Source organism: Simochromis diagramma, unplaced genomic scaffold (assembly GCF_900408965.1).
Source record: "Simochromis diagramma unplaced genomic scaffold, fSimDia1.1 OVJJ01000304.1, whole genome shotgun sequence".
Lineage (NCBI taxonomy): Eukaryota > Metazoa > Chordata > Actinopteri > Cichliformes > Cichlidae > Simochromis > Simochromis diagramma.
The window spans coordinates 11504661-11530921 of NW_024387030.1; the positions used below are offsets into that span (position 1 = coordinate 11504661).

Here is a 26261-nt window from a genome sequence, read left to right on the forward strand (position 1 = left end):
ACTTCCCTGTTGGGAACAAGTGTTTGGAACCTCACAAACACATGGTTGGTAAATCTGATTTTGTGTGTGTTTGAAAGAGTAAAAAAATAAGCTATGGAATATCAGATTTTTAGATCATCGGATAATGGTATATGTCGCAATTACATATGGCAATAAAAAACAAATGCACATTAGTCAGACATTGTCAATCATTTAAGCAACACATATACACGTAATCACGTAATCTAAAAATTAGCTAATTAGGCAAACATGTCCCAAAATGATTTGCTGAGAAGTGTGAAATGCATTAGTTGATAGCTGAATTGGGAAATGACATTTCCACTACTGATAATCCCAAGTCAACATGCTGAAATCCAATTATAGATATCTGTACCAGCATTTTAAGAATGGAATTACTAATATCTGTTGCCTTTAGAGGCATGCTTAGAGCTGTACACATCAGCTGAGTGAAGCCATCTCTACACGCTGAAGAAGAAAGCTTTGTGCGGAGCGCCACAAGGGCCAAAATGAATTGAAAAAAATTCAATAATAAGATCATTAAATAATCGTTTAGATGTGATTTTAATTGAAATTTCAAATAAATAATTGATTAAATAATTTAATGAAATGAACTTGTGTAATTAATTATTTATATATTTGATTATTAATTCTTTCTCATTTTAATTTATTAATGACAAATGTAATTAATTATTTAATTATGTATTTCTTTAATTAATTTATGTCCCCCTGTAATATCCTTCATGTTTTTATCCCATTTTTTAAAAAGGCCTTTTTATAGCTTTGGCACCTCTGCTGTATTTTATTCCTTTTTTAAGCTAAAAAAATGTTCCATCCATTCTCTTCCGCTTGCGGGGGGCTGAAGCCTGTCCCACCTACCTCCGGGCAAGAGACAGGGTGCATGCTGAACAGATCACCAGTCTGTCGCAGGGCTAACACAGAGAGACTCATTCGTATTCACATTCACACTGATGGCCAATTTAGAATCACCAGCTAACCTAACCCCACTAACAGTAAGTCTTCGGACTGTGGGAGAAAGCCGGTGAGAACGCACGCAAACACGAGGAGAACATGAAAAACTCCACACGGAAATTAGTAATATGATGTTAGAGGGAATTTCCATCATCCTCGGGCAAAGCACAGAGGCTCTGTATGTAATGGTTTGACATTTTGCCTTCAGCGTTGTCACTAAAACAGCTGCAGGTTTCATAATAGGCTATAATAGCTGAGCCTCTGCACTGTTTTCATCAGTTACTCCAATATTTACTCCAATATTAAAACAAACGAGTGTATTAAGAGTAGAAATACAGGATGCGGAGAGAAAAGAATCACAACAAACTGTCAAATGTGAAGTTTATTCCTCAAAGCTAAAATTAAATCAAATCAATTATCAATTAAATTAAACGGGGTTTATGACCCATACTTTTTGACTTTTGCAGCGCTGTCATGTTTTGTCATTGGTTTACGCTTCATGGTTCACTACATAATCCAGAATTCAACGCGTTTTGAGATTGTTGTTTTTTTTTTTTAGACGTGACGTCACTAACCAGAGAAGCCGACAGCGACAACCTCGCATCAAAAACAGGCAGCTAAGTTGTGCTAGCTAGCCCCCCTATCTAACAGCAGACAGTTGGCCCGCAGCTGGCTGATCCGTCACTTCAACTTTTGAGAAACAACTTTAACAACAACACGAGCTGGTGAGCGCGGTGCTGCAGGCCAACTTCCCCCCTCCCCAGAAGGTAACATAAAAACAGCTTTATACAAACGTTAACCAAGACACACGCTCACGCCAGCGGCAGCCACAGCTAACGTTAGCTTTGTTTTTTTTTTTTGATTATTGGCTAGCAGGAGTAGCTAACGCTAGTTCGCTAGCAGGCATTTAAAGCCGGAGCTGCGCAGTATGCTCGTAGTTTTATCCATCGACAAAGGAAACTGATTTGAACCTAACAATTAGCTAGTTGTGTAAAAAATTAGGCTCGGTTAGCAGCTGTCCAAAATAGTTGATGTCATCTCCTCGTTATTGCCTTGTTTCGGTGTTTTTACGTGCAATCTCTCCCTTTTAACAAACTGAAGTCATGGCGTGTGGAGCCACTTTGAAGAGGACCATGGATTTCGATCCGCTCATGAGTCCTACATCCCCCAAAAGACGAAGATGCATCCCCGTGTCCCCGTCATCCTCATCCCCTAGGAAATATCTCAGCATGGAGCCTTCGCCATTCGGGGAGTCTTCATCAAGACTTAGTGCAGGTAATGCTGGCTAAGTTGGCCTGCTTGTTTACTATCTGGAGGGGGGCAACAGCAACATGTTGAGTCACTCTGTGTCAAAGGTGAAAACATGACAGCTGTTACTAATGGACGCCCTGCTTGTCTGTTTACCCCACTAGAACAAATCCTCAACAGCATCAAACAGGAGTACAAACGCATTCAAAAGAGAAAGCATCTAGATGGAGGCTACCAACAGTCAGAGTGCTGCTATTCGCCAGAATCCCCATCCCAGTCGTCTACTATGAATGCTTCCAGCATGGCAGGTGGGTAAAGGCGCAAGGTTAAGCTCAAATAATCATAAAGCCCATTCTACAGTGCGGTTTTAAGGTTTGATTGTTATTTATTTATACAGGAACATCCTCTGGAGGCGTCTCTCCATCTAGAAAAGAACAGCCATTATTCACCCTCAGACAAGTTGGAATGATCTGCGAACGCCTGCTGAAAGAACGGGAAGAGAAGGTTCGGGAGGAATACGAGGAGACCATGACTTCGAAGTTGGCCGGTTGGTACCCAATGCTAATGTGTTTAAAAAAACTGAACCAGCAAATGTTAGCCACATATTTTCCCCAAGTAGCAAACAATAGTTGCGAAGTAAAAGGTTTTAACTGGTTGATTTTGATTTCAGAACAATATGACACCTTTGTGAAGTTCACACACGATCAGTTAATGCGACGATTTGGGGAGCAACCTGCAAGCTGTGAGTTCCTTTTTATTTTTAATCCCACCTTATTTCCACATTCGATGTAAAGGACAAAGCCTCGGCTTTCACTTCGAACTCTACGATTTTAAATTTAAACTGGCACTTCTGGTTACTTTATTTATATTTCACCGCCCTTCTCTCCAGATGTTTCCTGAGTGTGGCACAGAATTTTTGCAAGACGGCCTTCCCACGCTGCAAGCTATCACGTGATATCTCGAGGAAGAGAAGCGAAAAAAAACTCATCATTGTAAGAGATTAAGTTTAGCTAGTTTAAAGGAAACTTTTCTTACTGTGCCATATATCTGTCTTTGGGCAAAGGTTTATATGAAGCTGTTGTCAGTTGTTACCACTCTGTTGTAAGCAACTAGGTGCTTCCTCATGTAAATGGACCCTATTTCTACCAGTGGCCTACGTTCCTCCAGCTGTACGTGCATCTACAGTTATCTCACTTTTGTAATGATTCCCAGCATTCCAGGCTTTGTCACTTGTTTCTGTTTTGTTACATGTAAATACAATAAAGCAGGCATTGAGTTTTACACAAGGTTGGCAGGTCGGTCTGAAAGAATGTGGAAGAAACGCAAGTTTGAACAGAAAGAGTATGTTTGCTGTTTGTTCACTGCTTTTTAAACTGAGCATAAAGTGGGCTAATTTGCTCCCACCCCCTCCCACCACCAGTGTTTTATTTATTGAGTTTTGTTCTGCTGGTATCACTTTGAAACCAATGTACTTATTAAAAACAATAAACATCTTTTAAGAGTTAAACTGGTTTGATGCATCAAACTATATCAGGAATAGCTTAATAAATACAAGTAAACGTATGTGATCGAGTGCTGTGATGAACAGCATTGGGACTGCTGTCAATTTAGTGCTTAAATTACTCTCAAACTGTAAGTGAAAGATGGAATATGGAAGTGCCTTAAACCTGCAATCTTTCTCACGTCCAGTAAGGGGTGACTGCTTTGATTACAGAAGTAAGTTGGATTATATAGAACTGCATAGGAATAGCATCCCTCAGCTCACTCTATCTTTAACCTCAGTTAAAAACTATAATGCTGCTTTCAAGACTTTATTTAGTACATCATTTTCATTTGAATGAAAATGGTCCAGATCAGAGTTAAACATGAAGATAAAGGATGATTTTCAGGGCTAGCCTGCCTTCTCCACCGTAAGTTTTTTTTTTACCGCTGCTCGTTAGCAGGTGTTTGCAGACAAACAAAACCTCCACAGGCAACTGTAACTGTTTGAAAAGAAAAAAAAAAAAAAAATCACTTGGAGGTTTTTCGTACAACTTCTTTACAAGACATTTCTCTCAGCGAGAGTCAGCAGCCTCCATGAACCACTGCCAACTAAATGGACAATGCATATTTTTCCCTAGCAACAAGCTGTTGTATCATGCCTGACATCGTGGTCAAATTTCAAGTAATGTGTGAGAAACCTCAGTATATTACAATGTCTTAATTAGTTTGAGTTGTGCTTCAGTGTAACAGCATATTGGCCCAGGTGTACCAGTCATTGCAGAAAGGACCTACAGCACCTGACATTGGTCTATTATTTAAAGAAGCAGGTGTAATTTGCACGTTTTTTTATTAGAGTGAAAAATACAAATCTGAAATTAATTTCTACAGATGTTAAAAAAAAAAAATGTTTCTCATCACAATTGTGGTTAGCAGCCTCCCCAGGTGAGTCGCGCCACATGGTCGGTCTTCTGCTTGGTAGACTTGATGAAGCCCAGAAATTCGAGCTCTGATACAGCGCGGATGAAACGAGCGCTAAAGGACGAGTTAAGGAACAAAAAGTCTTTACTCAAGTTAAAAGTAAATGGCATATTTCAGCAGTCGTGTTTGTGTTCTTCTGCTCTTAACTTTCATTATAACTCCCCAAGTATTTGGGTTGCTTACAAAACTAGAATTACCTCAACTGTCTTATCCAATCATGACACTCAAACAAAGACATAACTGAGGAGTAGCTGCTTTACTGTTGTGTCATTACTCATTTTCACTCACTGAGCAAAACACAAACAGCAGCAGCACAAAATGATCTGTGAGAAATACTTTTTTTTTTCCTGGAAGGATACTGTTTGACTTCATCCACTTTCCCAAAATGTTCAGAATCCGGATCGTTACCCTCAGCAGCCAAAACCACGGTGGAGTACGCCTGAAAATAAACATGTTTTCATTCATGTCACCGTCCGAGTCATTCTGGGCCAATAATTAATCCTCAGACTGATAATGTGACACGTGGGCCCCTCGGGATCAATAAAGCCTCTCTTACACTGAGAAAAACAAAAGCTTCCAGCTAAAGAAAGTTTATGAAGCAAAGTGGGAAGCTGTGGAAGTTTAACCTTGGTCCATCACAGGTAATGAGTTCACTATTAAATTTCTTAGTTTATAAACTCACTTCCAGCCAGTCGTAGAGGTTGATCAGCCTTCCGCACTCCAAGTGGAGCTTGTAAGCGATACAGATGTCGGGAGCAGCGTTGGACACCGTCCCATCCTCGCTCTTCAGGCTGTCGTTCTAAAAGAAAGTCGAAGTTGTCACGTGTTTTTAGAACGTCGCTGCACATTAGTGGTTGTACGCTAAAAGAAGAACTTTCTTCACTTTCACTTCCTCCTGCTTATAAGGGAGGTAACAAGCTGAAGCAGGTGTACCTGAAGATAGTGGTAAGGATTGCTGAGCGCAGCCTGAATGGAGGTACGAGGTGTGGCATTGAGGTGGCGTCTCACTGTGGCAGATGAACTGTAGTAGCAGACCTCATAAAGAGGCTGTGACTCTGGGGGGGACAGATGGCTCCTGGGTGGAATAAAATCATTAGCTGCAGAGTGTTTGCAGTGATGCGAGTTGTATTTGGGGGAACCAGAGTCTCATTTGTCTTACTTTACTAAATTGTCGATAAACTCGAGCGCTTCGTTCCTGAGGTTTTCAAATGGACTCAGTCGCTTGGCTCTCCGAGACTCGTTCATCTCCAGCAGCGTCTGTGAAAACGATAGAGTTTAAGCAACAGCAAAACAGCAGTTTTAAAGAGGCGGAGAACCCCTCCGGGGAAACAAAAGACAAAAACTACAATTTACAGTAAGTGGTCAGTTACCTTCTGCAGCTGGAACAGATCTGTTTTCTTCTGAAGATTTTTTATTGGAGAGGCGATAGAGGCTTCCACAGTTGGAGTCATTTCAGTAGCAGCTGAAATACAAGATAAAAACTTGTACATTTGGAAAGAAGGGACTGGACTCATTTTCTTGCTCCTTTTATGGGGTCACCACAGTGGATCATGAGCCTAGCATCCTCCTCTGTCACACCAGCCCTCTGCTTGTCCGCCTTCACTGCATTCACGAACCTCCTTTTCTCAATAGTTTTCCATCAACACTCAATTCCATCTGTAGTGCTCTTTCTTGGCATCCAGCCACACTGCTGCTCTGCTGATCATCACCTCTAACCCTAGCCTAGTTTCAAAAACTCTTTCCTCTAGCTTCATGGAATGACTCATCAAGTTTATCCCTCTGCTCATCACCCTTGTTATTGAAAGTTGCTACCAGTACATTTCTCCTCCATTCCTGAGGCTTCCTCTCAATCGCCGAGATTATGTTAAACAGTCTGGTTTAAAACTCCACCGCCTTCTCTGTTATACCATCTCCTAGCGATCTCTTCTTGAATCGAGATCACACAAAATCATATCTTCAACTTACTGTCCAGCTGCTTGAATCTGGCAAGTAGTTCCTCCAGCTGGACGAGAGCATTCTTCATCTCATTTGACTTGCTGAGCTGCAGTATCTCCACACACTTCTGTAGCAAAGAAACCAACTCGCCTTTTGCCAGCATCCTAAAAGGAAAACACATTAGCACCTCAAGTGGTTATTTTAGGGTCAAAGAGAAAAAAAACAAAACAAACAAAAGACATCCAATAAAGGCACAGCATTCGTTTGTTGTCTATGAATAAGTAATTTGGCCACCAGGAGGCACAATAACCTTCTGATCAACCATGAATATGCTGCCATCTGGTGGTGAAATATTCCAATCTCATCTGCTCAAGTAGTTTTTTTAAATTATTTACTGTCGATTAGTACAAATAATCCATCTTAAAATACTAGGTGTACCTAAAATTTAAGTCAGTTTTTAGCAGACAGTAAAAAGTTGGTAACATGAACAATGTGCCAGCGAATCACGCTTACTTTACAAGCTTCATGGCTGACTGGTAGTCCTCATTCTCCCATACATTGTTCGCCAGACATATTAAATGGAGCTCCCTGATCTGTAATGCAAATTAATCCACTGTTATGTAAAGGCAGATTAAACAGCAGTACTTTGGTAATAAAGAAGACATAGCTTAGACCTACAGGAGGTCAGAAATAGTGGGATGCTTAGGCATTAAAACTGTGAACTCTTGCCTGTTTTCCGAGAGGATATCGAGGTAACGATGAGGTCAGAGTGTGGAGACACCTCAGGATGGGATAATAGTTCTTGTGGTATTTGTGGAGATCCTTTATCAGTTGTTGACACACCTCCTAAAAACAGACCAAGCAGATCTTGTTCAAAAACCTCAGACATTACAGGATCTGAAAACGTGCACGTTCACGTACGCGTTCAGCATTTCAGATGATGAGAATGTACCTTTAAGTGAGAGTCATCGGTCATCAGATTAACCTGTTCCTGTGCTTCCTGCTTCTCTACATATCTAGCGAAACACACACATTAAAACAATTCAAAGTCTTGCTTTCACATTTGAAAAAAGGTAAACACAAATACACAAATTAAAAACATGCTAAGTCGCCTACCATCACTTTTTGCAGCTAAATAAGTGCTGCATTTGCACTTTTGACTCACACGGGTGGGATGATTGGAGAAAGAAACAAGTTTGAGTACCTTTTGAACGACGGCAGCTGTCTTATCCTGTTCAAGTTGGGTTTGCTGAGCTGTGTGACGTTGAACAGAGCCTGCTTTTTCTTGCAACACAGAACACTGAGAGGCTGAGAGTGAAAGTGCTCGAGCAGAGCCAGCTGCACAAAGACCAAACAGAAACTTTAAACTCATATATTTCTGTATTTGAATTACACAGAAAAGAGGAGGATGACAGACTTGAGGAGACTGTTAGAGGATGCTCCATACCTGCAGTCCCTTAATGAAGTTTCTCACTGAGAAATCATGGTAGAGGAAGACGCCGATGAGGACCTGCATCACTTTCCCGTTGAGTTTAAAAGCAATGTGTGATGTCAGGATCAACTGAAATAATAAAAGACAGAACATTTAACTACTTTTATTTAATTTCTTTACATCCTCCAGGCCACTGATCATCTGCAGTTAGGGTTAGTGTGACAGCTATGGCTCGCTCAAAAACAAATGTATCCCTTTTGAGGCACTGAAATGGAAAACAGAAACTAATGTTATAAATGTAGGACAATTTATAATAAATGTACCATCTAATTCCTGGAAAACATGCCTCTAACCAGAGCCTGCTCGTCTGCAACCTGGTGGTGTCAGGAGGTTTAAAATGTAACTTACACTCAGGAAATTGCTTTCAAAAAGAAGATGTTAGATATGTTTAAGCATGCAACAGTCTTCAGATTGGAAAGCTAAATGTACACATGGACTCATAGATATCAGGAAGGTTTTCCCATCTGGAGGCTTGCACAGATCAGTGTTTTTATGTTTTTTTTAATTCTTTGGTCAGGTTGAACTTACCTTGTCAATGACTGTAGCCAGGTGTTGCGTGCATGACAGCGACTGGAAGAGCTCGATGCAGAGCAGGGAGGACACAGAGTGGGGAAGCATGTGCTGGATGGTACTGGGTGATGTAGCGATCCCAAAGATGAATGTCAGTGGAAGGCGGTCAATGTACTGACTGTGGAGCAGAGTTTGTTTAGCAGAGACTTGCCCAGCTTGCAAATCCAAAATGCATTAGCAATTATTTGTGTATTATGTGCAGCCGTAAAAATAAGAAAGCGATTCAACTCAAGAGTTTTCATTTACCTGCAGATGAGGATGAAGTCCTGAAGGACTCTTGGGTTAAAAGCCTCCAAATCTTTGAAAATGATTACAACGGGAGGCTGCTGCTGCTCATCTCTGACTTGGGAGCTACGTTTTTTCCCTGGAGTGCCAGTGGCAGATTTCTGAAAAACACAAAAACAAAATAAAAACATATATGATACATATCACTTACAATCCAAGTCTCTGTATGCACGCCAACAGTGGTTTGTGCTCCCACCTTTGTTCTTGCAGCGTACCAATCACAAAGTATCCCGAGAGAGCAGTGCACGCTCCTGTGGACCCGAGGGCTCGTCTCCACATTCTCCTCCTCATCTTCATCATCCACAACCACAACTGTATCCATCAACCGCTCGAGCACCTTCTTCATCAAATGCTTCAGTGCTGAAATCATAAACGAAACACATACCATTTAAAGCAAAGCCTATGAGGGGAACACAAAATGATTTCTGACTGATGTCTTAACCCCTTACCTCCACACTCTTTGGCCTGCACAGAGGCCACGTGAGGGCTGACAGACTGCTTTAGCATGTCAGACAGACTCTGAAAGGTCATGTCGTGATCTGGGATGTTCACACCTAGAGTGGACATCAAAGGAAGTTGAGATTAGGTAGAGATGACAGTATGTAATGTAAATTGATTATTTCTACTAGATTATACATAGCTGTGAGAGCCACATATGTTTTTTTTTTAACTCAAACATCAGATATTACTGCCTTATAACCAACATACCGAGCATTAGAGCTGCTGTGGGGATTTCACTGGCCCTCATCTGTGATGCCCAGTCGCTGTTTTGACGTGTGGAGGAGCATTTCCTCGTAAAGTCCAGCAAACTGTCCAAGATTTTCCTGTTGAGTTCATCTTGTAAAACCTAAGAAGCAAAAAGTACATATGTATGTAAAATGTATTTGTATTATTGTATTGTATTATGTAGAAGAAGAAAAAAAGGGGTCTGCTCAGTAAAAATCAAACTAACATGGCTAAATTAACGACTTAAAAAAAAAAAATCACATTAATACAGTACTCCTGAAGCATCTCCTGTTTTTGTCACTATATATTCAAATTTAAAACACAATAAAAGCATGCTTGCATATACAACAATAAAGCCATGTATGGTATATTTTTAATGTATGCATGTATATGCTTGCATACATTACAAATTAGAGGCAATTAACTGTTTTCTCAGTTCAATCAACTATGAGCACATATTTTCTACAGTCGGTCTTCCTGCTGAACATCTGTCCTCACCTCTGTGTCTGTTTTGATTTTGTCCCACAGTTCCTGACATAACCTGAATCGTGTTTCACTGCTCTCAGCATCCTCGCAGCCCTGAACGAAGTAACTCTCTGTGGCGAAAAATGACATCAGCAACTTAATACCACTAAATCCACCGACAGCTCGGGAAGACAAATGTTGTATAAACACTCGCGTATCTCACCCAGACTGAGCGTCTTCTTCTTTTTCTTAGCGCTGGGCTTGAAAACAAAGCAGCCCTAAAAACGTTGACAAATAGTCTCATTTCACATTGTATGACGACTGCCAGTAAATTAATAAGTTTTAATCAAATATGCATGAAGCACAACATATATAAGACTTTACCTTTGACACGGATGAAGTAGCCATCTTTCGCTACACGGGTCCGCAGTGAACAGCCCGGCCTGTACCCTGAGCTGGAGGTTCTATGTGCATTTAAAATGACGGATGCCTGTAGCCTTGCTGGGTATCTACTTCCCGCCAAAGTGACGTATACGGAAAAGGTTGTGTTCAGCTGATAAACAGCTTCAAGCGTGAGTGCGTTCATACTTTTGTCAAGTTGTTTTAAGTTATCCAACCACAACCCATTTTTCTAAACTAACATAAAATACACCAGATAAATAATTTAAAAGAAGGAACGAAAGTTTTTCCCCCCGTTAGATCACTGCTGTGAACGCTTTCTAACATTGCTGATCTTGAACGTTCCCCAAAAGCATCTCCGGTGTCCCGTTAGTCCTTCAGGTCCATTTTGCGTTACAGCTGGCAACTCTTAAAATAATGACGCAATAACCATCATAAAGCTCTATAAAAGCCATTAGTCTCAAATCAGTGCATATATACCTACTTCATATATATACACACACACACACACATATATATATATATTTTTTTTTTTTTTAGCCGAGTTAATTCCCATTGTGTATTGTGTGGAGGAAATATGTCGCAATAAATTAAAGTTTTACATAACCTTAAGATAAAATGTGTAAAAACAAGCCAAAAATGTATGCACAAAAAAAAGTGAACAGTATGTTTAATTGTAGAAATAAGCTCAATATATATTTTTGTTGATGTTAAAAGTACTTTTCCATGAACTATGGAGGCTTGTTTCTGCAATTTAAAAAGGAGGGAAAAAAGCAGGCTAAGTCAATTTTCATCGTTTTGTTTCAAAATTTGGAGTTTCTGAGCAAGTTGGAATTTTGAAGTCCGAATGGGGGAAAAACTGAGAGAAAGAAACAAGCTTCCATAATATGTTTAATATGTAAATGTATTTTAATGCACTGATTTATTTATACTATTGGTATTTTTCATGTCAGTATGCCCAATTTAAGGTTTTTTAAACTGACATTAGGTCTACAACTTTAATTGTGTAGATTGCTGGCATTCCCTTCATGGAAAAAGTTTTAAAAACTGTACATTTTCCAGGCTCCTTTGGGAAGTTTTCCGTCCACAAATATGAAAAGTTTCCACATCTATTCAGTTACTAACAACAACCTTGTCCCACTATATTCCAAGTTTCCATATCTCATTTAAAACCAAATCATGTGCATCATTTCACAGCTGGGATTGTGCGTAAACGAAGCTACTGTAAACTATATAAGTTAGAACAATAGAAAGTGTGCAGTCAGTATGTTATAAAAAGAACCAGTAACATTTTATTGAACACTTTGTGGAAGACATGTAAATATTACAGATAGGTCTACTAGTGTTGTAAAAGGATGAAATAAATACAAACAGAACTTGAAATCCCATAGGGATATATAAAAACAGTTTTCTTTAAAAGTCTCCATTTAGCAAAAGAAAAAAAAAAACATCTTCAGTACTAAGCATAAATACAAACATGTTTCTAAAATCTATGCCCTATAGATTACCTGGTTATTATAACTAACATACATACTTAAAATCATCCGAGACGTTATTTCATTAGGTACAAAATAGGCCTTTTTTTCATTAAGTGTGACCATGACTGTTAACAGTTGGAAATTTGATGCATTAACAAACCATTCTGCAGCATAACTTCTCAAATCCTGAGTAAGACTGAGCTGAAAACAAAAAATATCGGGTTATGATCCGCTATAAATCCATTTTTTTATTATGACTATGGGCCGCATGTCTTGTAGCTGCTTTAGCAAAAGATCAGCGCCATCTGATAATGTTTTATCCATGACTATCTTAACATTACTCACTGATTGGAGATTGAGGGGGTTTCTGAAGTCTACAAGACTCTCACAACCTTTCAATTCATCAGCTGCTTTACTTTTGGTTGCAGATTTCTGTTTGTTAGTGTGTTGTCTTTTGGAAGGCAGTTCAGCACTAGATTTATCATTTAATTTGCGTTTGGAAGAGTTGGTCGACTCTGAGGTTTCCAAGAACTTAAGAAAGGAGTCCTCAAGTCCTAACGGCTTGAAGGACGCTGACATAACCCCATCATCACGTTGTTCTTGGGCTGCAGGGGTACCAGGATTTGAGTTCTCTCTTGAACTGTTAACAGTTGTGCGGTTCCTAAGGGTTTGTATCCTCTCCGGACAAGCTGGTGTGGGATGTGCAGGTTTTCTGGGACGGCCTCTTTTAATTCCTCCTTCTGTCCCAGTGGAAGCTTGAGATTCTGCACTATCGTCGTTGGACAGCTTGCTGTCCTCTTGGACTATTTTTTCTACCGATTCATCTATTTTCTGGTCACTGGGCTTTTCAACTTCTTCTGGCTCCATGTCCTCAGAAGATGAAGCTGACGTGCCCTCTGCTTTGTTTGCATCTTTGCATCTGGCGCGTGAGTATTTTTTGCAGAAAATGAACTGGCTCCTCTGATCTTCAATGTATCTCTCTGTGAGGCCATGTGTGGTGTAATGCTTAAATATATTTCTTTCAGCAGACTCCACTGCATCACAACCTATGATCATGCATGGGTACTGCAGCGAGGACTTCTTGGTGCACATGGCAGATGCTTCTTCATGAGATTTTAGTGTAGGCTTTCCAAAACTAGTCCAGTGTTCAATGGACTTTCCATCTTTCTTTTTAGTGTTTTTCTTTTTCACTCTGAATTTACTTTCTACGTTCTCTTTCCCATTGCTAACCCCTGGGAAGAGCCCTACCGATTTAGTCCTTCTTCCATCACTTATTTTGGGGTCATAAACATAGTTGTGCTTTTTGATGAGGTGACGGAGCAGGTTTGACTTTGTAGTGTACACTCGGTCACATCCATCGTACTCGCACCGGAAAGTTGGATCAACTGAGCCGCTCTCAGAAATGGCGATTTCCTTGTGGTAATTCTTAATGTGCTCAATGTACTTTTCCACAGAGCTGAAGGGGAGAGCACACTCTGGCCGGTCACAGTTAAAAGTTCCTATGCTCATACTGGCCATCATGGCGGTGGCTTTGTCACGGGTGAACTTGTGTAGTAAGAGGTAATGTTGCACCAGCCGTGTGATTCCCATGAACACCCTTGAGCAATTTTTCACTTGACACCTGACTTCATTATCTTTTTCTATGGTCTGATCGCTCTCCTGTCCGGTGTTAACACTAGTCTTTTCAGCTTCAGTTTCACCTTCAGTTTTGTTAGGGGGCAGGGATGCCTGATGCATGGCCTTGTAATGGAGTATCAAATTGTGTTGGATGGTGAATGCTGCAGTGCATCCCTCATGAACACAGCGATAAGGTCTGTACGGACTGTAGGCATTGTCTGCGTCAAACATTTTGAGGCTTAACCTCTTCTGAAGTTTCTCCTTTTTCTCCTCCTTTGTTGGTGTGCTTTTGGAGCTGCTGGGTTTTTCTGGAGACGATGAAGGAGATGAAGGCGGAGACTTTAGCTGTTTCACTTTGCTCGGGCTCACGGCTAATTTTCCTTGTGGCATTTTTGCTTTGCCAACGGGACTGAGCTTCTCTTTCAAACTGGATTTCAGTGTCATTTCTGGACTGTTGTTAATAACAGCCACTTTAGGTTCCTCTGGAGCTTTTTCAGGAGCAGGTTGTGCCACTTCCTCAAACGGCCTGTCAGTCAAGTAGTTTTGAGGTGATGGTAGTCGTGTAACAGTCAATACCTCAGAGGTCACGCTTTGCTTTGACACGTCTTCTGGAGTGACCTGAGGAACGTCTAGATTGTTGTCAGCGTCTTGTTGAGGTGCAATTGCAACATCAAGTGGTTCCTGTTTTATAGCAGGAGTTACAGGTGCAGACTTTGCTATCTGGCCGCTACTGACATCGGTGTTTGGACGTTTAATAACTGCATCAGCTTTGTTAAGTCTAAATGCACGTCTATTTCTAGCACTAATTCTAAGCTTCTGCATTTCTGCCTTTGACAAGCGATGGACTTTTTCATAGTGAATTCTCAACCCTGTCGTTCTTGTAAATGTTTTTGGACAGATCTGACAAGGATATGGAGACAGTTTGGATGGCGTTCTTTTTAGTTCATCTATCATCTCATTAGTATAATCGTGCATTTTACTCAAGTGTTTGAATAATGCTTCCTTTGTCATGAACGAGTACTCACAATCCTCCTGGTCACATTTGAAAGGTTTAGGTATCTTTTCAGTGGGCTTGTCGTCACTTTTACTCAGTGTTTTGTTCTTTTCAATAACAGGGGCTGGATCACAATGACTAACACTTTGCTCTGTGGACATTGCACTCCGCATCTTCTGTTGAGCAGCCTCGATCAAATCCAACCTTTGAAAGGCATGTGACATTTCCATCAGGTGATCCTCCTGATAAGGTACATCAAGAGCTGGATTAGCCAAATCTACTGCCTTCTCTTGCTGGATTTCAGTGGAAACTGAGAAGGAGTTTGGATAGTCCATGATATTTGTATTCTGGGGCTCCTGTTTCAACACCACGGACGAGGTCAAAGTGGTCAAGCTACAAGATTCCTGTGAGAAGTCACCATTTGGCATGTTATATATTGCTCCATTAGTGTCAGGGACATGAGGATCATTGAGGAAATCAAGAAATGATGTTGGGAGATCAGCTGTCAGGTCGATTTCATCTAAAGGTCTGCACTGTGAGCGTTTAGACAGGTGACCACCAAGAGATTTGGTGCTTGTAAACTCTCTAAAACATCTCCTGCAGATGACCTTGCCATCCTTGATGATTGCGGGCCATTTGGTACGCTTGCTCAGCCTGCTGCGTTTTCCTTTCTGCACATCTGGGTCACTTGCCTTTTCATCTGAGGGGTTTGTCTCACAGTCGGCATTGGCACAGTCCTCATCGTAAGGGAAATCAGTGTGAATCATGTTGTGTGGGCTGAGCATGCCATCCACAGAGTTGTCTATCTGATCATAACCGTGAGGTGCCATACTCTCCGGTTCAGTTATTTCACTTGTAGATTTTATTGGCGCTGGAGCCTCTGGGGTTAAACATTTCATTGGAATATCAACTGATGAGCATTGAGTGAGACAAGAGTTTTCACTCTGAGCATATGGTGTGTGGTAGCTTCCGTCAGGGAGGCTGTCAATAGTTGAGATACTGTTTCCATTATCCAGCTGTCCTGTCATACTTGCACTGCTTTTTCTCACATCTACATTGTCTCCTGCACCCTCAGGATGCATGAGTCCATACTGATGTCCTCCGTTATGCATTTGGCCTCCATTGTCAAGCATCAGAGAACTGGACACATACTGAGACATTAAACTTGAATCTGAAGGAGCGTTTGACATAGTGGGAGCGTGCATAGCTGCTACTGAGTGATCTCTATCAGATGGGAGAGACGATGTGGCTTGATAGGGGTCTGCCTGCCAGTGAGGATAGTTGCGGGGTGGGTACTCGTTCATGTTAAAGGCATCTGGATAGCAGTTATTCATAGGAGGTGAAGACCAAGACTGAGACATGTCTGACTGCATCATTCCGCTGGAATTGTTTGGGCTTCCCCAGGATGAGTACACCGTGGGGTTTATCATTGGAGTGATAGGCACAGGCTCCATCGATCCAGGGTAACACTGGGCGGGAGAGCTTGAGCATCCCATTAGGTAATCCATCTGCTGCATCCCAGGTTTGTTGCATAGTATTCCTGGCTGGTTTGGAGGCTTGGCACCTGGGTTTTGAGGTTGACTTTGTGACGCTGGTCCACTGGGTGTCTTTTTTGCAGTAATTTTGGCCACTTTGTTATATTTTTTCGCCAATTTCCAATCTTCGAATATCTCAGGGTGTTGCTTCTTCACATGCCTAGACAAACTTTTGTTTGTACTGTATGCCCTTGTGCAATCATTAAATGGGCAGCAATGCAGGTTCTCTTCACTTCCAGCAGTAGCTGCAGGTGTGCTAGTAGGATATCCTTGAAGCGAACAAGGAATTTCTGTCTTGATTTGAGCAGGAGAAATTATTTGTGGAGTTGCTTTCTGAAACTCATTGCCTGGTACATTATTAGTCCCACTGACAGTTACTTCCTGTTGACCTGGCAAAGGATCTGTAGTACTTGGGACAGGATACACTGGAGGAACAGTACCTTGCACAGCCACATTTTGGTGGGCATGTGGAGCTTGTGGTGGTTGAGTGGCATCAACTGGTGCTGGAGTGGGATTGGTCAGTGGAGTGTAGCATTTCTCTGGTTCTTTTATCTCAGGATGTCCAATTGAATTCAGCATATTTTCGACTGAGTGTTTCACTTTCAGGGGACCGGGGGCTGGCGATGTGCATGGTGATGCACTGGCATCTGATGCTTCCTTCATATGTATATCTGTATTAATCCCTTCAAAGCATACAGCAGCAGAACATGTGTCTTGTTGGGTTGGGGTGCTCTCTTGTGGTGGTGGTGGCTGCACTTTTGCATCGGATGGGGGGAGCTGATTTGCGATGTTAAAGCTGTTCGCTGCATCATTGTTGTGATTCTCTTGGTGGGACAAGAACTGAGACTGTGAGTAGAAGATTTTTCCACAGTTGTCCGTTTGGCAGGTGTAGGTAAGGTAATGCTGAGCCTCATGATCATACAGCAGGTAGGCCTCGCTGAAAACTTCGCCACAGTTAGGAAACATGCACTGGGCCTTAAATTCTGGGTGTATTTTTCTATGCATGAGGAGCTCCGAATTCGAATTAAAGCTGGCCTTGCAATTCAGCTGTATGCATATATATGGTCGGGTGCCACAGTGCATCTGCAGGTGATCATTGAGGTGTCTGACATTAACAAACTGCCTCCTGCAGTACTGGCAAACCACTTTCTGCTTTTGTATTTCTAAAAACCTCATGGCCTCTTCGTCGTTCTTGTGAGATCTGACATGAGCCATGAGGTTACGGAAAAACTTGAAAGCTTTAGTGCAGTTTTTCACAGGGCAGAAACAGTCTTGGCTTATCTGTGTGTCAGATGTAGTTTGTTCTATCTTAACAGGGGGTCCCAGCTGTTGTCCAATTTGAGATTCAATTTTAACAGGACTAGTGTTTGTCTTGGCAGCAACTTTTGAAATTTTTGATGGACTTTTAGGGGACTGAGGTGGTTTGGTTACTTTTCTTGCAGCTTTCATTGCAGCTAATCTCTCTTTGCAAGACTGCTTTACATGTGTTGCTACGTGTGGTTCTAAAATCTCCCTAGTTTCAAAACTGTCAGCGCATATTGGACAAAGATACATTCCGTCTTTGAAATGCTTCTGAGCGTGACGAACAATTCTGTGACCTAAGAACTCCTTGTCACACAAAACACAATACTGCATGTAAGCTCGCCAATTTCTGAATCGGGCAGACACAAAACCCTGCTCCCGCAGTTTTTTAGCCTCTCTATTTTTTTCTCTTTCATCTGTGATTTCATTGAGTTCATTTGTAGTGGTTAGCAGGAAATCCTCCAGGTCTTTGTATTCAGGGAGTTTGCCAAGTGCACTTTCCACCTCTTGTTCATCTGTGTCATTGAGTGTGTCAATAGAAGAGACAATAGCTGCCTCCTCGCCCATCAGTGCCAAGCAGTTGTGTTTCAATGTTTTCCAGTCCCAGAACTCCGGATCAAAAGGCCACTGTGTCTTCAAGGCCAGCAGTAACTCGCAGCGTAAAGAATTGGGCACTGGTAGACTCCCGTCCTCCTCAGGTTTTTGGTCAGGTTCATTGTACAGTGATTCCACAGCATAATATGAGTCAACCGTAGGCTGGAGTAGGAACTCTGTGAGCTGGCATGCACGCTTAACTTCTAGATCAGTTGGCAAGAGGCAGGAAATAGTCTTGCAGATGGTAGACTTGCTATCTTTATGGTCACTGGAGGTCATTTTCAGAGCTTGAATGCACATTTCTACGCACACTGGAAGCCCCACCTCCCCAACCTATGAAAATAGAAAAACATAAAGGCCAACGATTTTATTTTAAAGCCTTATATGTCTATGTCTGTTCTTGCATTAACGGTAAACGCATAAGACTATTTTCCTTACCTCGTTTTGGATTACTTTGATGAGAAACAGAATGTGACAGACACTTCTGCAGAGAAGAGCCATCTCTTTGCTGCGGCTCAGAAAGGAATCAGCAGACGACTCTAATCGCATGAGCAGTTTACTCCAGAACAAAGTCAGTTCCCTGAAAAAGTTCACAAACGGAACCGTTCAAGGTTTTGAACTGAAAGAGTGCGTAAACTTTTACACAAATTAGGCTGTGTCTGCACTGATGGAACCAATATGTTGAATTTATACTTTGTAGCATCCTTCATTTATTCACATTTGGCCAATCTATAAGCTGCATCTATAATAATGATTAACGATAAAAAAGAATTGCACTTACGATATAAAGCATGCATGTTTAGCCTACTGCTGTTCCATGACTGTGCAACTCTTTTGTTCTTTGCAAATGTCTGAAACATATAGCAACTCTTACCAGGCACAGTAAACATCTCCTTGGAGAAGCTGTCTTTTGAGAAAGGAAGTACACATGCAGAGAGCTCCTTTCTCATCTCCCTCAGACTCCAGGTTGCAGATCATTTCAAGGGCATCCTTACAGTCTATTGATGCAATCTATTAGAGAAAACAGATCAAATAAAAAATCAGTTCAAATGAAATCCAGTTGCAGTATCAGTCAATTTCAGATATCAGGAAACTTCTAAACAAACAAAGGGTCAATTTGATTGATTCAACTTCAGTACAGTTTAAGAAAGGCACAGTCCGTTTGTCCGTTTCAAAAAAGCATCTAACAACAAATGTGGTTTTAATAACAATACCATATTACGAGGGCTCTAAAACATTTAAGTGGCCACAAATCCTGCTGAAATATTATTTTTAATCAAGTAAAATAGTTTATTTTAAAATAATGTTTAAAATAATGTTTTCATACCTCTTCCATTAGCTGTTCCTGACTTTTTGTCATACAAATGCAAAGCAAATAGGTCTGTTTGAAGTTCCCTTTTCCTTCATATCCCGGATACTCTGAGCACATCTTTGCAAGGACAGCTGCTTTATTAATACTGTCCACTTTGATAAGATGTTTTATCCGCATGTTGAGAAGCATGGGACCTTCGAGCTCAAGAAATTCATGGACTGAGGAGGAGAAAGAAGAAAGTTGAGAAACTGGTCATGAGAGAGAATTCAGTCAGAAAGTTTACTATTATACACAGCGAGAGTTATTTCCTAGAATTACAGCTGTAAAAGTCAGTGCGGTGCGTTGGCAAGCCTAGACGTAAAAAAAAAAGAAGACTAACCTTGCTCAGTTTGAGGAATTTGATTGGACAGGATGCTGCTTAATGTGGTGTTGGCCCAGACGCCGTCCTGCTGTGCCAGTACTGAGAGCAGGCAGAGCTGTGTGCTCCCACTTTCTTGCAAAAGGCCGTGTGCCAACTGTAACAGAAGACGCACAACTATGTAATGATTACATTGCTAAAACTTCAGTCAGTCAGTCGTGCTTTAAAATTTCATTTTTCATTTCACTCATGCCTGAAATATTTGCAATGGCGATGTTACGATAGTCAATTATTGAAGTGATATATGTATTCTTTACACAGAATAAATCCTCAGTGCAGTATTTTACCACATATCATTTTAAATATCCTATATGTAAGCTAAACCAAATGTTTTCTAATAACTAAGTAACTTCTCATTGCTTATCACTGAAACGATAAGAAAAAATGATAAGAAAAGTATCTACAAGTAGCTCTGCAGATACTGACCTTCATGGAGGACTGGAACTCCTCCCATAAGGCACCAGGGACATGCTGGGGCAATAAGAGCAGCAGCTCTGCACAGCTCCTGTGAATCCAACACAGCAATTTGTTAAAGCCAGATTTAGGTCAAGGATGTGCACACAATCCGTAAAATGGGGATAACCATACAAGAATAGCTTTTTGCAGGGTGTGAGTGTAAAGTCAGTTTGGCATTTTGCAAATATAAAGCTGAGGAACATTTTTAATTTTACTGCGCAGTTGCTTGTCCAAAGAAACATATTAATACCATTCATACACTCATGTTGTTCATATTAACAAAATGTTGCAACTAAAGGAACAAAGGAGTTCCTGTGGTAGTTGTATTTAAACCTTGGAGTGCAAAGACGGTGACCAGATGAGAAGTAGCTCTGGAAAGAGCATATAAGATGGGTAGAGAGTGCATTGCTCTGCTTAACATCTAGAATATATATATCTGTGTGTGCACGCGTGGTGTTATTTTTGTTATTTTACTTCCCTACTGCATCATGCATGATACAAAATCAGCGACAGAATGCAAATTAATCTGGCTGATTTCTCCTCTCTCTTAACCTTTTAAAACTGGTCGGAGCAGGTACGCTCCGTTTTGCGTAACTATTTTTAAATCCCTGTAGAACCGGAACCACGTAAGCTAGCACAATAATTTTTTTTGCATATCAAACCGGAGGCGTTGTACTTACATCTTATGCCACCAGCTTGCCCTAGGTCATGGTTTCCTTCCACATATAGCTTTGCAAAAATTGCATAAAAAGCACTTGCAGCATCAAAAACATAATATTCCAGAAACACGCTTTGCCGATCCGATTACCTGTTCAAAACACTTCCTACATTGGAATAGACTCTCAGCACGAACTATCGCATGTCCACCATTACTTGCCCGAAACTGTAAGTGACGTCATTTTCATGGAAAATGTAGGGGTTTTTTTGTTTTTTGTTTTTTTTTACCTTCGGGGCCATATAAGCCTATACTGGTGTTTTTAAAAGTCATGTTTGACTTTATGCTTTTCTGAATAGTTTCTGAGATGCTTAGAACTCAAATTGCACTGCTGGAAATAGTTTTTTTTGATGCACATGCTGGTTTGTTTTTGCAAATTTGGATTATAATATTTATTTTTGCTGCAGTATATAGAAATTGGTGTATCTCAAAAATAAAACTATGAAGACACTCAAAATAAATTTCCTGTTGTTGGAAACTATTTTCTGGAACTTTTTTGTATTTACAGTTTTGAGGGATAAACCTCTGAAATTTCTCTAACTACAAATATATGTAAAAAAAACAAAAAACATTTTTGTTGTAGTTTATTGCACTTTTTTGAAATTTATGTAGTTACTATGCACTTAATGCATACATATTATTACAATTTGGGCTATAATGGTTGTATTGATGTATAGCAACTTGAAATGCTCCCAAAAATGGCACTACAACATGTAAACGTGTAAAGATAAGCTCTGGCGGACTTGGTTCTATGGTAGGTCTTAAAGAGTTAAATTGCGGTACAATTTATATAAACTCATCTGACTCACGGGTGTGTATATTGAGTTTTAAAACATTTGCTGCAGTTCATTTTTTTGTTTAGCTCCATATCATCAACTCAAACTATTTTTTTCATTATTAGAGACAATAGTGAATTGCATTTTTGTAATGTCCTTTATGGGCATAATATATGGTCCAATTTTGATATATTTCCATTCTGATACCAGTGTTTGTTTTTATTTGCTAACATTTCAGTTATCTAGATGTTTCCTGCTGTCATACAGTATTATCCCATCTTATTTGAGATGCCACTTGTAAACACTGGTGTCTAGTCACTTTTGGGTTTGTTGGAAGGGTAATTGTGAAATCATTGTTGTTTAGAGAAACCAAAATGTATTATCTCTTATTGTGAGAGTAGTTGGAGATCACTTTAGGGTGAATTATATACTAATTCACCTAAAATAAGGTAGGACCAAGACAGATTCAGTGAATGCATGATAAAACATCAGTATATCCAACCATCCTGTGAATGGAATACTTTTTCTGCACCTTTCCACACAGGTAAAATGCATATCCCACAACTGCCTATTACCAATAATTAGGCACTGATCATTACTTGAGAAACATGACTAATCGGGTCACTGTCAAGTGAGTTAGTGGCCGCCCACTTTGTGGTCAAAAAGCATTTACAATTACAATAAAGGTGGTAATAGGCCTTTATAGTATACTGCTGAATGTCCTGATCCCTGTGCAAATTCATCAGTGCAGTTGAGTTTAGCTGTGAGCAAAATCGAGGTCTAAGTCACGATATGTCCTAACCTCAACCCTTTGCTGCTTGCCTGCAACAGCCATTGCAGGCCTATATCCCAAATAGCTATTGAGATGATGAAAATATAACACTAAATGTGATTCAGAATATCTTTTCTTTTATATTTATTATTTTACGTACTTTAATGGTATCATTACCACATCATAGAATATCTAAAAAGCTTCTGTGTTATTCATAGTAAGATGTGTTCACAACATAGACGACATAGGCATGGTTATTTTGCTGGCTTCAATCTATTTTTATGGTGTGGGACTTATATGCATCAGACTGTCAATAAAATCCTGTAAAGCTGTACTGTTAGGATTAAAAACTGGTGTATAGTTTGAAATCCAAACTTTAGACACAAGTTGAAACGGGGGCTTTGTCTTGCTGCTTGATCATCGTAAATCGGTAGCGTGATTTCGACACATCGGTACGTCTGTTCACTCCAGAGGCATAATGATGTGTTCTGGATTATTCAAACACATCTTATGAGTAAGAACTAATGTAACGTCTTGGTGTTGATAACTATTGTCTCTGACTTCATTTTGCGTACATGTTGCATCCTCCTCTGTAAATCATCCCAAATCTGTGGCTCCCTGAGAGATCCTCTCCACTTCCACTCTGCATTACAGCCTCAAGGACTTTGTTTTCATAAGAGCACACCCTGCAAATAGCTAAGTGGCTCCTGTAGACTGTTTATAGAGTATTTGAAAACTTTTCATGCAAGTTTCCTCTGAGATTTGGGTGTGTTTTGTTTATTTTTACTGTCACATATTATTCCTCTTTCCAAATGCCCAAAGGGATTAAATTCTCTCTTAAAACAAACCAGTAGAACTAGAACTACTCATCACCACTTTAATCTTTGGACTTAATGCACTCTTGTGTTTATGTTATTAATATCTATCACACATTTGCACTGACACTAAATTCATTTTCTACTCACAGTGACAACTTTTCAAGTAGGAGTGGCACGTTTTCACATTCGGAGGAGAGACAGGAGGCAGCCTTAGCAAAGCAGAGGATGGCCACGGTGTAAACCTCCAGCAAGGGCAGTGGATCTTCATCCGTTTTCCAACGACTGGCATGTTCCACCAAGACCTTAGAAAAGAAAACAAAGACTTCAGTTAAAATAGGGCACTGAATGACAACTTACAAGTGTTACATTTTAGCTTCTGTGCACAAACAGTCAAAAAGTTATGCGGAATATTATCTGTTTTAGGCTTCTCGACTTTAAAGATTTGCTGCTTTTCTACATTTTTATGTCAATCTGAAACTCTCGGGGTGATGGATATAATAACCACAGTATAAATTTTTAACTTCCTGCTTTTGTGTCTCCTCTTCACTGAAAGACTATCTAATAAAGATGAAAAAGCCAGAGAAATGTGGCTTTACTGGTAAAGAAATATGTTGGGAACCCAGTAAGAACGTTGAGACAAAATGTGCTCATTCCTCTTTACGGGAACCGCTTTCAATGATGTAAAACTTGCTGCTATCAGTGTAAATTAAGCTTCAGATTTGTGATTATCGCTTACATTTAAGAGACAGCTACCTTTAATAAGACAAAAAGCCATGCCATCACGACAATCAATATTAAATGTTATGTTTAATGCCATGACATACTTATTACACATTTAAGTTAAGGAGTAGTATCCTAAGCCATTAAAAATAATCTAGTGTGTGCAAAAAAAAAGTATTTTTTTTATCCTTTTTTATACAACTCAGCAAATCTAAAACCTAAATTTAATCCATAAAACTTTATTTCTTTAACACACCGCTCGCATAAAAACGCTTATCATGCTCAGTGAGTGTATTATCCCCGCAGCTACACGCTTTTAAATACATTCCTGTCCCGACTAAAAGTGCATTCAGTCCCAGACTCTCCCTTTTTTCCCTCTCACATAACTTTTAAGTTGAATGAATTCTTCAGAGCCGGTTAGAGATGCACTGGGGCAAATTTAAAATCTCACACCAATTTGGTGCCATGAAAATAATCTACGTTGTGTCGCAGGGAAATGGAGAAATCGCATAACGTGCATCTATGTGGTCATGGCTAATTAATGAGACGGATACTGGAGTCGGTGACCACTAGAACACTTTCTCCTTCAAATCACTGCTCAGCCAGCTGCAGGCTAATCGGTTGCTTTTACAATGACATCAGTTGAACGTCTCGTGTTGGCACAGGTAACAGCGTTGTAATAAACATATGCGCTGATGTGGTTAGCTGGATTAATTAGTGCAAAAGGCCCGGGCTAGCACACTGGGGGGAAAAATCACTGCCCTTTCCGTACAAAAAAAAAAAAAAACAGCTTCACAAAAAGTAACCTAAATACACACCAAGCTAAAATCCCCACAAGCATGGGTGCAGTCTTGCAGCGCTTACACTGTTTTTTATTACCTTTAACAAGTATAAATAGCGGTGCACATGAATGCAACCGCTCAGGAAAATCTCGCTAACACAGCTATCCGTTTTTGCACAGCATGACCACTGCACAGACAGGGGGACCCTGCATACCAGCTAGCAACATTCATTTGCTATTAGCTATCTGGCCTGGAAAATACGTGTAATTAATGCAGCGCGGGCACGCGATGGCGTGGCTTCTCGCCGCGTGGATGGTCAGACTTTGCAAATAAGTGCATGCCGCATACGAACATCACTGGTAAAACTGGGGGAAAACACTGAGGAGTTTTTTTCCCCATCTTGAAATGCCAGGGAGCTAGCTAGGCTGCTAACCCCTTAGCTACATTGTTATAGCAAACGTAGACGCGCATCCTCGGCCAGGAAACCAGAGGGGCTGCAGGCAGCCCGGGATGAGCAGCAGGATAACGAGCTAACCTGGCAAAACTCCTGGCAGAAATGCAAGGAGGCTTCCAACGGGGGCTGAGAACTTTCTTTCAAAGCTGTGGTCAACGCTTGGAACCGCTCTCGGAGCTCCTCGATAGCTTTCCGTGTATCATATTCCTTCTCTGTCTCCCCCTCCGCCATCTTCACAACAATCACGACCGCGTACGCACAGATGTTACGCTGACAGACTTGCACACGCACGCGCACGCAGGGGGAGGGGAGCGTGTACTGTTATAAGCTCAACATAACCCCGATGTCAACAAAGCATCCACAACCTTACGCATAAAATCACACTGTGCACACGAGCTGTGGGTCACATATATGCTGACGCGGTAACCACAGAGTGATTGATGTGGGTTACCATCAACACTGCATAGTAGGGTACAAGACATAAAAAGATACCGCAGGCAGGCTGTGACATCGAGGCGTGAACCAGCCATCTCCTAAAATAACACAAATCTGTGTGCAAAATGATTTTAGTCTACTCCCAGTGTCCCCACGCAAACCTTATGTATCTTCCAGGTATGAATCCTGAGAATGTGCCCCTGGGTCTGCTGCAGAAAAAGGCCTGATTCAGTGTCGCATGCTCAGAGTCACTCCAGCAGGCCAGATGTTAGAGGTAAATCAGATTAATACTCGGGGTACATCTGTGCAGCCCGAGGGAAAAAAGGATACCAGGGTATATTTCATAAATCTACAATTCATGTTACACCAAATGAGCATTTGAATTCAAATTGAACTCTTCTACCTGCACCCATGCTCAGAGCAGCACATCAGAATAAACCTTTCTAACATTAACGAACAGACTCGGTGCTCTAGTTTGTTACCTGGACCAGCAGGAAACATGTTACTCAGTGGTTATCAAGCTGGAGCCAGTTC

The 26261-nt window shown here is 40.7% G+C and overlaps 3 protein-coding genes across 3 annotated transcripts; 1 reads left to right on the forward strand and 2 right to left on the reverse strand.

Moving 5' to 3' along the window:
• Positions 1-1533: 1533 nt before the first annotated feature.
• On the forward strand, positions 1534-3724 carry LOC120740002 (akirin-2-like). Its single transcript, XM_040042053.1, has 6 exons — positions 1534-1736; positions 2071-2244; positions 2382-2525; positions 2615-2764; positions 2888-2959; positions 3107-3724. The coding sequence occupies exons 2-6, from the start codon at positions 2073-2075 to the stop codon at positions 3115-3117; spliced, it is 549 nt and encodes a 182-aa protein (XP_039897987.1). The 5' UTR covers positions 1534-1736; positions 2071-2072; the 3' UTR covers positions 3118-3724.
• A 419-nt stretch (positions 3725-4143) lies between these two features.
• On the reverse strand, positions 4144-10729 carry orc3 (origin recognition complex, subunit 3). Its single transcript, XM_040042052.1, has 20 exons — positions 10535-10729; positions 10374-10428; positions 10184-10281; positions 9668-9806; positions 9409-9513; positions 9156-9319; positions 8921-9060; positions 8633-8792; positions 8060-8173; positions 7817-7950; positions 7565-7628; positions 7342-7458; positions 7126-7205; positions 6643-6776; positions 6048-6139; positions 5837-5934; positions 5611-5752; positions 5360-5476; positions 5037-5116; positions 4144-4731 (listed from the first exon to the last, which is right to left on the reverse strand). Exons 1-20 carry the CDS (start codon positions 10556-10558, stop codon positions 4626-4628), a joined length of 2163 nt encoding a protein of 720 aa, XP_039897986.1. The 5' UTR covers positions 10559-10729; the 3' UTR covers positions 4144-4625.
• A 1089-nt stretch (positions 10730-11818) lies between these two features.
• Positions 11819-25563, reverse strand: znf292a (zinc finger protein 292a). The gene is made up of 8 exons (XM_040042051.1): positions 25374-25563; positions 23484-23638; positions 20226-20304; positions 19761-19896; positions 19397-19599; positions 18944-19080; positions 18508-18649; positions 11819-18402 (listed from the first exon to the last, which is right to left on the reverse strand). Exons 1-8 carry the CDS (start codon positions 25521-25523, stop codon positions 12250-12252), a joined length of 7155 nt encoding a protein of 2384 aa, XP_039897985.1. The 5' UTR covers positions 25524-25563; the 3' UTR covers positions 11819-12249.
• Between the last annotated feature and the right edge of the window lie 698 nt (positions 25564-26261).